We start from the raw sequence: 16,966 nt of genomic DNA, 5'->3' as shown, positions 1-16,966 counted from the left end.
ATCAAGTTTCAAAGCTGCTGATGTAGCTTAGGGTCACAAGATCCTAATAATAATAGTGATTATATTAGCATTTTCAATAGCTGCATTTTATCTGATTTCACTAATTCCATGTCATTCTAATCCATCATTTTAAACCAACATTTTCCTGTACAGGAGCTGCAAGACGGATGATGCAGCAGTTACTGCTATTGCCTGTCAGTCTTATTGACACAGTTTCTAATTTGGGCCTGCTCATTTTCGTAGGCTGAATGCTCTCTAGTTTCTAAAATTTACCAGTATGAGTGAGTAGAAGTGTTTTCACAAAAGGCCTTGCATCTGGTTTAGATTTGGTTCCTCACTTTACCCCGCTGTTGAAAGGACAGGCAGAAAAGCTCCATACAAGCCAATAGTGGATCAAGGAGTTTTGGTTACTGTAATACAGAGTAATACAATAAAGGCTTTTTTTTATTTTTAAACAAATGCAAACCTTACTGTGCCTTATAACTCTCCATTTTTTCCTCTTATTGATCACATAAGGTAGCTGGCCAAATTGTCCACTATCAAAACTTATCAAAAATACTGCTTTGTCTCCTCCCAAACTCTCTCTCTCTTTCCAGTCTTTGGTTATCTGAAGCATGTCAACTTTATAGTCAAGAGTGTGCTTGCAGGGAACAGCTTGCATTACCCAATAACTGAGTTATCCAAAAGACAGTGACAGATCACAGAGCTCTTTTCTAGTGCAGGGTTACTCTGAACTCCTGAGTCCTGTACATAAAGGGAAAGGCTGTCAAAGGCGGTCTTACTAGCTGAATATAAAGACAATCACAGTGTACACTCACTTCACTCACGAGTATATACACTCACTGGCTATTTTATTAGGTACACCTTGCTAGTACTGGGTTGGACCCCTTTTTTCCTTCAAAACTGCTGTAATTCTTCATGACACAGATTCAACAAGGTGTTGAAAACATTCCTCAGGGATTTTGGTCCATATAGACATAACAGTATCATTAGTTGCTGTAGATTTGTTGGCTACACATCCATGATGCGAATCTCTCATTCCACTACATCCCAAAGGTGCTCTATTGTACTGAGATACAGTATGTGTGGAGGCAGGCCATTTGAGTACAGTGAACTCACTGTCACGTTCAAGAAACAAGTTTGAGATGATTTGAACTTTATGACATGGCACATTATCCTGCTGGAAATAGCCATCACAAGATGGGTACACTGCAGTCAAAAAAGGGATGGACACAGTCGGCAACAATAGTCAGGTACACTGCGGCGTGTAAATGATACTCAGTTGGTACTAAAGGGCCAAAAGTGTGCCAAGAAAATATCCACACCATTACACCACCACCAGAAGCCTGAACCGTTGATATAAGGCAGGATAGATCTATACTTTCATGTTGTTGAAACCAAATTCTGACTCTACCATCCAAAAGTCACTGTAGAAATCGAGACTCAGCAGACCAGGCAACATTTTTCCAATCTTCTGTTGTCTGATTTTGGTGAGCCCATGCAAATTGTAGCCTCAGTTGCCTGTTCTTAGTTGACAGGAGTAGCACCTGGTGTGGTCTCCTTCTGCTGTAGTCCATCTGCTTCAAGGTTCAACGAGCTGTGCATTCAGAAATGCTCTTCTGCATACCTCAGTTGTAAAGAGTGGTTATTTGAGTTACTGTTGACTTTCTATCAGCTCAAACCAGTCTGGCCATTGTCTTCTGACCTCTGGCATCAACAAGTTATTTTCGCCCAGAGAACTGCCACTTACCGGATATTTTCTTTTTTTTTTAAACCATTCTCTGTAAACCCTAGAGATGGTTGCGTGTGAATATTCTAGTAGTTCAGCAGTTTCCAAAATACTCAGACCAGCCTGTCTGATACCAACACCCATGCTACATTCAAAGTCAGATAATCACCTTTCTTCCCCATTCTGATGCTTGGATTGAACTTCAACAAGTCAAATTCACAATTACTACATGCCTAAACACATTGAGTTGCTGACACATGATTGGCTGATTAGATATTTGCGTTAACAAGCAGTTGAACAGGTGTAACTAATAAAGTGGCAAGTGAGTGTACTTCAGCCATTAAGTAGCCTCAAACTGAGCTGGCCTCCTGCAAAGCCTCCTTGTGCCACAAAACATCTTTTTCTGGGCACTATCTTCACTTACCCACTTTTAACCAATGTGGCTTTAGGAGGGCCTCTCAAGACATTAGTGTCTGTTCATCATATTGTTCTGTGGCTCCTACTGCCTGGCAATATCTTCCTACCAGTAACGGTGCACTGCACGATAACATGCAGTGAATACACTTGACTTGAGCATTCATAGTTTTCATACTCTTTCTCTGTACGTTTAGCATTCATTTGCTCAGAGGTTGATGCACTTGCTGCTTCCTGAGCAGCTCTTCTTTTCTCCACCTTAACGGCCCTCTTCTTCTCTTCTTTTGGTATCTTTTCACATTAAAACCGATTAAGTCAGTATTTGTATTGCAATTACTTAGTACATTTTCCTTAATTTTTCACTTAAGCTGGCACTTAAGTCTTCAATCTGCCTTAAGAATGATTTAAGATATGAAGAGGTAGGGGACGTGACAGCAAAGGTGGCAGAGATGAGAACAACGCCCATACGCATGTGCCACACAGCCGCCCTGCTGGCCACTGCTGAGAATTGATTCTACAATAAAATAAAATAAAAATAAAAAGAGGAATAACCTTGGAGGTCAATCATCACCCCGAAAGCGGATAGTAGACATCACGTAGTATATGTGTACCAAATTTCAGGTCAATAGTTCAAACGGTTTACAAACTACAGGTGATTTAAAATCCTGGACAAACAAACAGACAGCTATGGTAGCGTATTATATAAGAAAAATGTTGGCAACATCCAAGATAATATTTAAATCATGCCGAAAAACAAATCTTTCTAGTAATTTAGCCTGGCTAAACCTAAGTTGGGAGAGACAGTGGAGGAATAGTTAGCACTGCTTTCTTAGAGTTGCTCTGAGGGATTGGGTCAAAACTCTATGGCTCAATCACTACATGTATAAAGTTTATGTAATCTCCCTTTGTGCAAGAGAGTTTTTGTTAATGACTCTAAATTCTCCCAGTAAATGTGTGGCCATGTGTGTGTCTGACATTGACCATTATCAGAAAAAACATACCTTGCAATAATTGTCCCAGCTTATGCCTACCGCTGACGGCACAGGCTCTGCCCCCACACAACCATATATATGATCACTCTGTATTTTTAAACATCCTAATATGTTATCTTTGCATAAAGGAAAATTAGGGAAAATAATTACTTTCCCAAACCCATTCATATGCTTTCTCTTATAAAATGATCAGGCATAGAACTCAAAAACTAAAATGACATGTTAGTTTAAATGTGAGGACACACAGTGAATTAGTTATCTTGCTTTGGGAGCAGTGTGGACTCACATACCGACATACAAGCACACCTCATATTTTCAGTCTGTAGCTAATATTCTCAGCCCACAGCCTTACAGGGAATGGTGGATGTGGTGGCTGCTGCTCCTGGAATCCTGGCTATCAAGTGCTTATCTGACTTTGACAGCTCAAAGGCAGCAGATTTCCATGTAAGGGACATTCTTACCAGTCTTGCCTGAATGAGGAAGAGCAAAAGATAAAGAGGGCAGTATAAAATGTGAAAATCCCAGTGTAGTACTGGGGTCAGAGGGAGCAGCCAGCAGACAGATGGTGAGTATGCCAACAATGCTATTTTCTGATGAAATGATGCGGACTACATGGGACTTGGTGCTTGCACTACATATGAAGAGTTTGTTTTTCATGGGCTGAAAAATTATTTCTGTCTAAATTATTGGTAAACATGGAAAAGAAAATGAAATTTATGAGAAAGTGTTAAATTTTCATCAAAAAGCATGAGAGGTTGAGGTTAAGAAGATGTCCTTCAAATTAAATTTCATCTGTTCAGTGTCTTGGTCAAGGGATATTCAGTCTGATATGAAAATGATCTATCTGATTTATCATTTATAAGCAGCAAGTCAAACAAGTAGTTGGGTTTATATGTGTAGTTTGCATGTTCTGTCTCTGTCCATTTCGGGTTTCTTCATATGCACCAGTTTCTTGCCAAATTCTAAAGACATATGTTTCTCTAACCAGCCTTAGTATGAGTAAATATGCCTTGCATTGGCCTGGCATTCCATCTAGAGGTTGGTTTTTGACTTGTGCCCAGAACTGCTACGACAGGCTCTAGTCCTCCCATTACAATGTAAGAAGGTGTAACATGGAAAGATGAAAATGAATGTCAAAAGTTTAACCTAGACAACAAACAGTACTAATGTAGACATAAGCCCCTAACTCCGACCCCCAAAGATGCCCTTCAGTTTTTTATGGCAATTCATGATTAATGTTTTATTATACCTGCGGTGGGTTGGCACCCTGCCCGGGATTGGTTCCTGCCTTGTGCCCTGTGTTGGCTGGGATTGGCTCCAGCAGACCCCCGTGACCCTCTGTTCGGATTCAGCGGGTTGGAAAATGGATGGATGGATGTTTTAGTTACATACTGCTGTTTACTGTTTATTTAAAATACACTCAGAGCAGTTTGACGGTGACCTTAGTTGTAACACTCCATTCAACATTAACTTCTAGATGTCTAAATATTTAACAACTAAAAAATGTTTTAAACATTCCTTTTGAACAACTCATTTATGTTGCTAGTGCAGTTTCCATCAAATACACATGCAGAACAATGAAGGGATGCAATGTCACACTTGAGATTTCAAGGTAAGGTCCTCATTTCATTAGTAATATTTGCTGATCATGGTGCCGGACACTGGCAATGTGCTTCATGTTTGTCAGAAATGTAAAGAAGAATAGCACTGTACTATGTACATAGGAAAATGTAACAATAGGCTTGAACACATATTTACTGTACAAACTCAGTGGCATCCATTTAAATAACCAGGTGCCAAATGCACAACCCTTACTAAAAAGCTCAAATGATCCCCTTTTTCAGGCTAACAGCTGCAATCAGTCAGCTTCTGCTCCCTATCTCCTCAATGCTAATGCACTTCTTGTGTGGAACTTTAATTAATTTATCCATCTGGAATCTGTCATGACAGTATTGGGTACAAGTCAGGAGTCAATCATTTTTAAATTTTAATGTTAGGATGTTTGAGTGGCAGAACTTCAGCCATGTTTTGACCTCAGTTTAAGACATAGTATCCTTTGAGAACACCTTTTGAGGGCTATTTATCCAACATGCCCAAAAACTAAGGCCTGTAAATAAAATATAGAAATATTTTTTCTGTTATTTAACTATACTAATACTTGACCCAGGAATTAACCAATTATAAAAATTGAAGTCATATGTAAGATGGGAACAGTATGTGAAAACAGCGTTATGTACTTAATCCTACGTACAATGGTGAGTTCAAAGTTTACACAATTTCCAAAGCCAGTGCCCAACAAAGATGTAATAGGCTTCAAAGGCAGAAGGCAGGTTCGTTATTTCACTGACATTCTTGATTTTGCACAGGCTAGCAGGAAAGCAGCCAAGGGGAAGGCGGCAGCCAAGCGGACTCAGAGGGGCTCTTCCAATGTCTTCAGTATGTTTGAGCAATCACAAATTCAGGAATTCAAAGAGGTAAGAGAGTGAGAACCAGACGTCACATGCAGGTCTGGAGGCTTATGTGACAGAACTTTAGCTGTGCATCCATATCAGTGAGAGTTTGGTGCCTTTCTAAATATATGTTGAAAGAGAAAAATAAACAATATACGAGATACTGTATGTCTGTGCCATGTTTAGAATATTTGCAAACAAGTTAAATTAAGGACTCTGAAATCACAAGAAGGACCTATGACACATTGAAAAGAAATGAGAGACATGATCATTTTTAATTCGACACTTTTTTAACAATAATACATACTTTAATTAATAGGCAAGTAAATATTCAACAGTCTATTTATACTGTTTCATGCTAAAATTTGACTGGTATTTTTAGGCCTTCAGCTGTATTGATCAAGACAGGGATGGGATCATAAATAAATCTGACCTGAAAGAAACATACGCACAGCTGGGTAAGTCTACCAATGTAATTCTTTACTAGATACCCATCTATTTGTCTGTGTCGTCTACCGATATTTCAGGGCCAATGGTTTATACACTTAATTTACAAAAGGGAAAAGGACAGAGATATTAAAGAATATGTATAAGAACTGTCACTGGAGAGGAAATCGATATGTAATAGCCAGGGACTCTAATTCATTTGACAGGACTAAAATAATTAGTGCAACTAACAAAGAACACATTCATTGTCTCTCACAGGTGTAAATAGAGATGTAAAGGCTAAAATACTTAGTGGTTCTAATAAAAGATCTAAGGATCATAATCCCTGATAGGTCTGAATAAAAGAAATGAGAGTGGAAGGTAAATTAATGTATAAACACCTCACAACACAGAACTGAAAATTTAATAAATTGAGTGGTTCACTAGCTCAGATAAAAGATATAGTACTCAGTATACTTGACAGGTTTTAGTGAGTTTCAGTATACTTAACAGTAATAGACCTAAAAGCAGGGTAAATGTAAGTAAATGTATGAAGAGATCATAAAGCTCTAGTGCTCTGTACAACTCATAAATAATATATAGAAGCTCTAAGACAATAACAAGTTCTCTGTAGTCTGAGACTGGATAAACTAAATGAATCCACTTCTTTTCATTTCATGAGCTGTACTGTACTGTCAGTGTCTCTGAAAGGTCTTAATAAAATATCCATACATCCATCCATTTTCCAACCAGCTGAATCCAAACACATGGTCACGGGGGTCTGCTGGAGCCAATCCCAGCCAACACAGGGCACAAGGCAGGAACCAATCCCGGGCAGGGTGCCAAACCACCGTAGGACACACACAAACACACCCATACACCAAGCACACACTAGGGCCAATTTAGAATCACCAATCCACCTAACCTGCATGTCTTTGGACTGTGGGAGGAAACCCACGCAGACACAGGGAGAACATGCAAACTCCACACAAGGAGGACCCGGGAAGCGAACCCAGGTCTCCTAACTGTGAGATTTCTAATATTCTATTCTATAATATTCTAATATTTAGAGACCCACTGCTACTTCTATGTTTATAGGGTAAAACTTAATATTGTCTTTTCCATCTCACTATCTAACATGTTTTAATATGACTTGTTTAATTTAACTCACTACGTATTCTGTACATCTGAATTAGGTTAACTCTATTAATAGAAGATCTGATGAATGACATTTACACTTCTATACTTGAAAGTTCTACATTTCATGTCTCAGTACTGAGAGTTTGATTTTATCAAGTGAAATATATAACAGACATATGGTCTTGACAAACTTCACAGACTTAAATAAGAGTTCTTAGATGTGATAATATGAGTTAATCTCACAAAAGTTCTACTATATTTGGAACTGTGAATTCTTAGTAGATGTGCATTAGAAATTGAAACACAACAGATTAAATTAATCCAGTAAAGTATCTGCCAGCTGTATGTACACTAGACCTCCTGTGAATGTTGGAATGCAAGACCTGACAAACTAAATTAATTTAGTAAGAAATAAAGACTTTAGAGCTCCACTTATATTACCTGTCAATTATGAGAGAGATGAAATCATATAAACTGCATTCACAATATGTGATAGCTGTAGGTCTTAGTGTAAGAGAAAGCTTATATCTAAGATACTTTATGAGACATACATTAATCTAATAAGAGCTCTGATGGATTAAGTAATCTCCATACTTGGCAGATGGTTTATTCAAGCCAATGTACAATATGTAACATACCTCATTCACCCTTAGTTGGATTCAGACCTTGTTGATTAGGTTTGGGAGCAAGTACTGTAATTGATAGAATAAACAGCAAACTTTGCAACTAGTGCACTTTTGAAAGATTCACTATCCTGACGAGGGGGTCAGCGAATTGTCTTGTGTAATGATGCGTGGCCTCTGATTTTTGTGGGTAGAACTGCCAATGAAAATAAAGAAACTATTTATGAATAATAACTAGGTCAGGTATGTTGTAAATTTATGCAAAAATGTATGCATTATTTAGCTAAAAAGGGTTTTGGTAAATGGTTATAAATTAGAAAAACAATATCAACATGCAGTTAACAAATGAGTAAACTTGCTTTCAGGAAACTTGCCCCATTTACTACCTTCCAAGACTGGAGAAGACATTAAAGTTTAGTTAATCTAGTAAGAGCCAGGATGGATCTAATAAATCTGTGTACCTGAATTAGAGTTCTGGCACCCAAAAGACTTGGTATTTTATTAAGAGATCCAAGGGTGCCGTGACACTTGAACTGGATATCTTTTACTCATACAGAACGTAAACCTAGAATTTATTTAATGTTCAAATCCCTGGTTCCTGTAGTTTTGGAAAGTAAACAGGCTTAGCTTGTGAATGACTTTGAAAGTTATTACAGACATAATGAGTCTTTTTTTTTCTCAGGCAAGCTGAATGTCAAGGATGAGGAACTAGAGGAGATGCTGAAGGAAGGAAAAGGTCCTATTAATTTCACAGTCTTCCTCACTCTTTTTGGGGAGAAACTCAATGGTAAGTGATATTAAAGCTGAAAAGCTCACTTTGGAGTATCTACATGAGACAATCCAGACCACTGCATCATTGCAAGTCTCACTGTAAACTAGGCTGATGATTATTATACATAAACCAAACAGTACTTCACTCTGCATGCTGCCTTGTGCCATACTGTGAAGAACCACACTTGAACTCACACATCCATGACCAAAGCATTTCAACGATAATATATCCAGCAGCATGAAACAATTATGTTGTTTTGCAGTGTCTAGGTGATAGCAAATACATGAGCATATACAGTACAGGATGAGAAGCTAAATGGGCAATATACAATGCCAATCACAACATAAGGAAAGCAGAGTAAAGAATGTAATTTCTACTAACCTGCTCAGCTTTGCTTACTTTACAGGTACTGACCCCGAAGACACAATACTTCAGGCCTTCAAACTCTTTGACCCTCATGGCACTGGCTTAGTGAATAAAGATGAGTAAGTTTTTCAGGGTGAAAACCATTACAATTACATCTTCAGTGTTTGATGCCCTGTCTTCTGGTAGGTGTGAGATAGGGTAGACAATATGAACCTAGTGACTCCAGTGGGGAATGTAGACTAGAAGAAATAAGATATAAAGATGCAGATTTATTGCAGTAATGCCAGACAGAAGCCACATGTGTGTAGCAAACTTGTCAATGAGCATTAAAAAACAAAAGACACTTGCCCGCTATAAGATTACCCAGTACATAAGAGCTATAATTACTAGACTTGGGGTATCTCAAAATTAGACTAAACAAGAAAAAGTTCAGATAGGTATAAAGCATTTGTGGGCATTGTAAAGGGTAGCATTGTAAAACTGCACTGGCACCACAAATATCCTGCAATCTTGGTTCTAATTTAGCACTTGGTCTTTCTTCATTGGCACCTTCTCCCCATGTTTCCATAGGTTTTCCTCTGGGTGCTTTAATTTCCTTCCACATCCCCAAGAATAAGATGAATTGGTATTGCTGGTAATTCCAAATTAACCCTATTTGGATGTGTGCAGGAGCAGGCCCCTGTGTTGGACCAGGCTATCCAGCATTGTTTCCTGCCTTGAGCCCAATGTAGTAAAGATAGGCTTCAGCCTCCTGCCTACCCTGAATTGGATTAAGCAGGTTTTAAATATTATATTATGACTTGTTATATGAAAAATCATGTAACCCATAGGGGATTCATAGCAGACCCCATAACTGAGCAGTACATCACAAAAAGTGAAACGACAAACACTTATTTGGGCGAAACTATAAGAAAAGGTTAATACAGCAAAGGGTTCTGATCTTTAACATTTACAGCTACTTAACTACTGGATACACTGTTTTTAAAAAATATGAAAGTGGTAACAGTGTTGCATTCAAATAAAATGTTTTATTTGCAGATTCCGACGGTTGCTGCTAACACAAGCAGACAAATTCACAGAAGATGAGGTAAGTGTTAATTGTAACTGCTGTAAGAATGATCCTTTCCAACACTACCACACATTAATGGAATAATTAAGGAAAAAGACTGATATGGAGATTGTAAAGTGCAAAGCAATTACCTGTTGCATGTCAGTGATAAGAAACAGATGCAACATGTACATTGTGTAGCTTTAAATGGGTGACTACATGCCTGCGTATCTTTCAAGCTGCAATTAGTACAGTTGAATTCCTGAAAACAAACTGCAAGTTCCAGAGATAACGTCCCAAAAGATAACATACTAAAGGAAAAGAAAAACTTCCCCAGATTATGTGTACCACTCATTGAACTAGATATTCTGGATTAATACTAATATGCATGTTGGAATAATTTCAGATTCTAAATTGGTCCCTTACAAGTGAATATGAGTGTGTAAGTAAGAGTGCACTATGATCAGCTAGTGACTTGTCCATGGTTGGTTTCTACCTTTTGCTCAGTACTGATGAATTTGAAATTAACTAAATTTAATCTTTATTCAGGGGTAAAGTAGTTGCTAACTGTTGGGATAGCTTCTGGCTCCATTTGATACAGTTGATCATAACATCCTTATCACCCATGTTGAGCAGTTTGTGGGTATACAAGCAACTGCTTTGAAATGGTTCCGGTCATACCTCAAAGACAGAAGCTTTTCAGTCAGCCTGAGCAATCTCTCCTCATCCTCAGCCCCTATCTCCTGTGGGGACCCTCAAGGATCTATTCTGAGGCCTATTCTTTTTTCACTGTACATGTTGTCCTTAGGATCCATTTTTAAAAAAACACAATATTTCTTTCCATTGCTATGCAGATGATACACAGATATATTTTCCAATGAAATAGATCAAAACAAATTCTCAAAACCTTTACTGGAATATCTAGAAGATATTAAAACATGGGTGTCACTTAATTTTCTTAGTCTAAATGACAAAAAAAATTGATTGTATGTTTTGGACCTTCTGATCTTACTTGTGCTACAGAAATTAATCTTGGCCCCTTGACAACCTATTGTAAACACTTTACAGAAAATCTTGGTGTGATAATGCCCTCAAATTAGATAAACAAATTAACTCAGTTGTTTAAGCCTGTTTTTATCAGCTTAGGTTATTGGCTAAGGTCAAGCCCTTTCTTTCTGTACATGATTTTGAAACACTAATTCATAAGTTTGTCTCTTCTCGGCTTGACTATTACAACTCACTATACATTGGAGTTAATCAGTCATCCCTTGTTTGTCTTCAGCTAGCCCAGAATGCTGCTGCCAGGCTTCTAACAGGCACACAAAAACAGAATCACATCACACCAGTCTTAGCTTCTCTTCACTGGCTTCCTGTTCGTTACAGGATTGAATTCAAAATTTTACTGTTTGTCTTTAAGTCTCTGAAAGTCTCTAAAAGCCCACTTTTATCTTACTGACCTCTTTACACCCTTATTCTCCTTCATAGTCACTAAGGTCCTCTGACCGAAAGGTTTTGGTCGTGCCAAGTTCTAGACTTAAGCTTAGAGGGGACCGTGTTTTTGCAGTAGCTGCCCCTAAGTTTTAGGTCAGCACCAGTTTTGGTCACTTTTAAATCCTGCCTGAAAACCTCTCTCAATAAGGCCTTAGTATATAACTGTTGCTTCTTTCAATTGAGTAGAGCGAGTTAAGGTGGATCACGAAAACGTGCATGCTTCCCACAGTATGTGTTCCAGGATTGGCTTACTGGAAAAAGATACAGGGGCAGACTCAGGGCACAGGAGTTGTTGGAGGGATTACACTCCTCAAATGACTTTGGAATCTTTTAGAATTACCTAGAAATATCTGAAGATTGTTACTAGAACTAGGCTGGCCTGGTCTACTCAGGTCTGCATGTTGCCACTCTCACCAACATAAGCTGATTTAATGAATATTAGTGTAGAGCACTTTATGGGACCACCCATTGTTAGTGTTTCTGTATGAAGATACAAATAGAATGGCCCAACATATATAGAAATGCACAAGAAAAATAAGAAGCATTTTTAGCACTTTTAATCTGTTTTCTAAACTAGCCTTATCCAATTCAGGGTTGTGGACAGTCACAACCTGTCCTTATAGAATCTCCTACCAGTCACTTTTATTAACTGGTTACTCAGAAAGTAATAAAATGGAATATAAATGCTAACTCAAAAAGACATAAAAGCAAACAGATAAAAACTATGAAAACAAACATGGCCTTTGAATTGTGTGCCTGTTATCTGCGTTTGTACATCTATGTTGCACTTGACCATTCATTGAACCTGGTTAACCTAATGAGTAAAGCATTTATAATAAATACTAAATTTTTGAGGCTTAATACTGTATATAATTTCAGGCACACTGTCAGTGATTCATGTTGCTAAAATGCATTTGTCACAATCCTATTTGTTTTTTTTATTCCTGTAGGTGGAGCAGGCTTTTTCTGTTGCCCCCATTGATGTTGCTGGAAATATTGATTACAAATCACTCTGCTATATCATAACTCATGGAGACGAGAAGGAAGAGTCATAGCCCATGGAACACCATTGGACATGTCAGCGCTCAAAATTTATATTCATCTTAAATACCACATTAATTAGCCAGATTCTGTAAAGTGATTTTCCTGCCCCCCGGACCTCCCTTCACTTACTCTGTTTCCTCTTGTACTGCAATAAGAAATACCATGTAATCTGGAAAAAAAATGTTGGATTACCTTGCTTGTTTCTCTTGTTTCTTTTACTTCTTTTGCATTTAGGTTAAAAACTATAACCTAACATACTGTAACAACCTGGGATATGTGAAAGATGAAGTAAGGGAATTAGCCTCTTAACTCTGATTATTGGTGAGTGGCCCTTAAAAGGAACTTTGGCTTCTTTAGAGCTATTTCTGCCCACCATTTGGATGCTCAAGGGTGACGCATGCTGCTATCTGCTTTTTTCCTTCTGGGGTTCATACACACCACCGAGCTCAACCTTATCTGGGATCAGAGACATCCAGTATACCATACTATTCCCCCAGCTCTCTGTGAGCCAACTGAAGCTCAGAGTCCAATCCAAGGATTACCAGTGGCCAAGTATCCAACTCAATGAGATTAAGCAACCGGGGAGACGTGTCTGATCAATGTGTTCTCTGGGCACTGTATCTGCGTCCCCTTCTCCTGCTGTTCACGGGGCCACAATATAGCTGGCTTCTGTAGGTATTAACAATTTAAAAATGCAATTCTCTCTCCTTTTCAAAACATGACTAAAAAAATTGCCCCATCCACCAAGTCTCGATTGCTGGTCAGGACTACAATTTAGGCCTAGCTGGCAGGCTCAGCTCCAGGGGTCATTTATCCAGGCTAAACCTGCCACACTGTTTGGGATACTGTCATCTGGTGAGTCTTCGGACTGTTTCTTACACCCTCCCGCCTAAATCACCCCTGTATTTCAGATGACACCCTTACCATTTTGGAGTATGCAGCTGGAAATGCTGGTAGTGCTGGACAGCTGGAGATGCTGAACCTAGTCACGAGCCATAATGGAACTTCAAGGAAGATGTAGTAAGACGCAAGTGTTTATGGCTATCTTTCTGCTAATGAGGAGTTAATACTTCAGTTAAAGTCTCCAAAATTCAGCTGCAAGCAGAGCCCATAGTAAATTCACATTTTCAATAACATTTACAAAAGTAAGTTTTTTTTCCAAGAAATTTAAGTAGTTACTTTTTTTTAACTTTGGCACCCTAGTTTTTCTTTAGCTCAATGACTACTGTACGGGATAAACAGCTAAGAAGCTTGGAAAATGTAAAGACAATTAAATAGTTTATCTGAAATTAACATAGGTAAATTATTAATGTTTCTTTTTAGAGTTGAACACAAATAAATAAAATGAAATTAGAAGGCATGTTTACTCGACAGAGCCTCTAACTCTGCATGTGTGTCTCTGACCTGGCAGACTACCTGCTTCACTATTTATGTTTTGGATAAACAAAATACAGGAACAAAATTTCCTGTAACACAGATGTCGGCATTTGTGTTTGTAAGTGTTCAGGAGTGCTATTCATTTCATGCACTTTTCCTCCTCTATGTCTCCATACTTTTATTTTCTTGTCACCATCTTTAATATACAATGTACATCTTCTCTCTACTATATAATTAACCTTTAAAGGTCATCTGCAGGATCAGTCACAACCTTAAAAAAGCTGAAAAGCCAAGTCCTTAATTGTACTGTTAAGATGATTAACTTAACTAAGATGATTAGTTACTCTGTGACAATTAACAGTTAGTAACCAGAAGTACCAATTAAATGGTCCATGGGTGCACTGTGACTTGATTCATTGGGCAAAAAATAATTTTCACTGGAAAAATCTTCATGAAAAGTCAGCAAGAGCTATCCTTGTGAACCACCATGTTTACATTAACTACAATGTATCAGGTTTACCAAATACAGCTCTGTGCGTAGAATGAATATCATCTGATAATTAGAGAAGTACATGAAAATAATGTGTAACTTTGCATCCTACAGAAAGGGCATGTTTTATGTAGGTAACAGTAAAGAAGATGGCACGCTCTGGGGAGGGCATAAAGTGATGTGCTACAATTTTATTTAGACAATTAAAGTATTTGGTGAATTTTATTTGTTGGTATAATGTTGCATATTTATTCTCCATACTATATGTATGTCGCCTCTACTTAATTTCAAATCATATGTCTACTGTCTTTAGTCCTGCAAATTTGCCTTATAATTGTACACTTTAGAATGCTTCATTAAAACTTACTACATAATTTAAAAATGTGTCTCCAATATCCACCTCATACCCGAAGCACAATCACATTTAGAGGATCATCACTCTTGCTCTTGTGGTGCAGATTAGGGGGTTTAATCATTGGTCACATAGGGAATTCGCTTCTCGACAGCTATGTATATAGTTTGATCTACTCCATCACAAGTGCATTTAAACCTTGCTTTTAAAGTCTTCAACTACTATTCAATAGTGAGAGTTCAGTTGATTCTGAGACTGAATCAAATCGATTCAGGATCGATCTGATTGAATTTGTGAGGTGTTTCATGCAAACTTGTCTGCATGTATGTATTTTTATGCCAAAATTACCTAATATTTACGAGCTGAAATGTTTCCAATAATGCACACTATTTCCTGTAGTTAGATGGTCCCTGAAAAAAACAAGAAGGGAAGAAATAATTCTCATGGACACACCATGCTAAATTATTCCCTATATTGAATAGGAAAATATATACAGTATCTGGATTTTGTCAGTACTGTGATCAGCAAGAGGAAAGGATACAACTTCATACAGCACTTCAAGAAATGGGGATTAATAGTTTTAATCTAAAAATTTTGAGTAGCTATGAAATTAACCATAACCTGTGTCAATGAGTAGTTTTTCAGTATTTCAAATATAGGCCTATAGGGCTTTATGGGGTGATTTAGTTTGAGTTGCAAACTGAGTTTTTTTTCTTTATGTTCTGCACCATACTCCAGTCCAGGTGGTCTAAGTCAGGGGTAGGCAACGTCGGTCCTGGAGTGCCACAGTATGTGCAGGTTTTTGTTCCAACCCAGTTCCTTAACGAGAACTCAATTATTGCTGATGAAGCACATATTGCTTAAGTGACATTTTGATGCTTCATTTTAGTGGTCTCGCTTGTTAAGGTTCTCCAACCTTAATTGCTTATTTCAATCTTAAACTGCTGCATTCAGTGTTTTAATTGCTCCTTATTAGCAATAAGATGTAAAAGACAAAGCAGCCAGCAGTTCTCCAGCTAGCTTTTTTCCAATTACATCTGTGTGTGTTCATCATGCACGGTTTGATTTAATAAAACACTTAATAGAAAAATGTGACAGACTGAAAATGATCTGTTTTAGGCTTCAAATCATTTGGATGATATCCTTGGAAAGGAAAAAAATCTACGATATAAAAGCCTTACATTGCACAGACTAACAAGCCATAAAATTAAATAAGGTCTGAGATTGGCAATGATTGGTTTCTAATTAAGCAATTGGGTTGAATGAAAACCTGTAGCCACTGCGGCTCACCAGGACCGACGTTGCCTACCCCTGTTTTACATCTTATTGCTAATAAGGAGCAATTAAAACACTGAATGCAGCAGTTTAAGATTGAAATAAGCAATTAAGGTTGGAGAACCTTAACAAGCGAGACCACTAAAATGAAGCATTAAAATGTCACTTAAGCAATATGTGCTTCATCAGCAATAATTGAGTTCTCGTTAAGGAACTGGGTTGGAACAAAAACCTGCACATACTGTGGCACTCCAGGACCGACGTTGCCTACCCCTGGTCTAAGTAATGTATCATAAGTGGGTCTGCCAACTGGCATAAAAAGCCAAAAGTAGAAGAAGAAGGAGGAGTTAGATAGTCCCGTGCCGGATCACATTCATAGCTTGGTACCAATACCAGGTCACCGTTTGTAAAGGGTCTCGGTCCTTTTGTTTTCGTCCGCACTAAAGTACTGCTGGCGTGTTCACACCTACCTAAACGAACCGGGCAAATGGTGTGTTATCTTCATAATGGTAAATAGAAGAGTTCTAAAAAACTTTTATCGGTAAAAACACAAAGATGTTTCAAGAAGGCTTGCTTTAGTTTGTACAGTCACAAAAGCAGCGTGTGTGTTCAGATTTAACAAATTCTATAATGCATCTTGCCGTTTTATCCATTTAATTTTAAGCGTAAACCAGAAGCATTCGTAGCTCAGACACAAACAAAATAATGACACTTTAAATTCAGTGTTTAAAAGCAACTATGCATTGCAAAAATGGCCATTAAGTTGTATTGTTGATACGTAACTCGGACACCCTATATTGCTTCACGCTGTCCGCTGAACGCTCAATCACCTGTCAAAGCTGTTTCCGCTATATGCACATTTTGATTGGCTCTGCCTTTTTTTTTACACCAAACGAACTGTGGAGGGCCTGCAGCCCGCAGTCTGAGTGTTGAACGAACGTGATAGTGATAGTTCTTTCAGGCTCGCCGCCCCAAGT

General features: G+C 38.1%; 1 protein-coding gene across 2 annotated transcripts; it reads left to right on the top strand.

Moving 5' to 3' along the window:
* The first annotated feature begins 3,555 nt into the window (after nucleotides 1-3,555).
* Nucleotides 3,556-12,635, top strand: myl7 (myosin, light chain 7, regulatory). 2 transcript variants are annotated; one of them, XM_028793420.2, is made up of 7 exons: nucleotides 3,556-3,700; nucleotides 5,502-5,609; nucleotides 5,968-6,043; nucleotides 8,457-8,561; nucleotides 8,953-9,031; nucleotides 9,951-9,999; nucleotides 12,402-12,635. In XM_028793420.2, the coding sequence occupies exons 1-7, from the start codon at nucleotides 3,698-3,700 to the stop codon at nucleotides 12,504-12,506; spliced, it is 525 nt and encodes a 174-aa protein (XP_028649253.1). In that variant the 5' UTR covers nucleotides 3,556-3,697; the 3' UTR covers nucleotides 12,507-12,635. The 2 variants fall into 2 exon arrangements, with proteins under 2 accessions (XP_028649253.1, XP_051778728.1); XM_051922768.1 differs by lacking the exon at nucleotides 3,556-3,700 and adding an exon at nucleotides 4,703-4,747.
* The last annotated feature ends 4,331 nt before the right edge of the window (nucleotides 12,636-16,966 follow it).

The sequence above is a fragment of the Erpetoichthys calabaricus genome, chromosome 1 (assembly GCF_900747795.2).
Source record: "Erpetoichthys calabaricus chromosome 1, fErpCal1.3, whole genome shotgun sequence".
In the NCBI taxonomy this organism is placed as follows: Eukaryota; Metazoa; Chordata; class Cladistia; order Polypteriformes; family Polypteridae; genus Erpetoichthys; species Erpetoichthys calabaricus.
This window is presented reverse-complemented; position numbering and strand designations above follow the sequence as displayed.

Excerpts from the sequence above, each read along its gene's own strand:
- myl7 (XM_028793420.2), top strand. Across the intron at positions 5,610-5,967 it reads AAATTCAGGAATTCAAAGAG|GCCTTCAGCTGTATTGATCA; the intron begins GTAAGAGAGTGA and ends TGGTATTTTTAG. Across the intron at positions 10,000-12,401 it reads ACAAATTCACAGAAGATGAG|GTGGAGCAGGCTTTTTCTGT; the intron begins GTAAGTGTTAAT and ends TTATTCCTGTAG.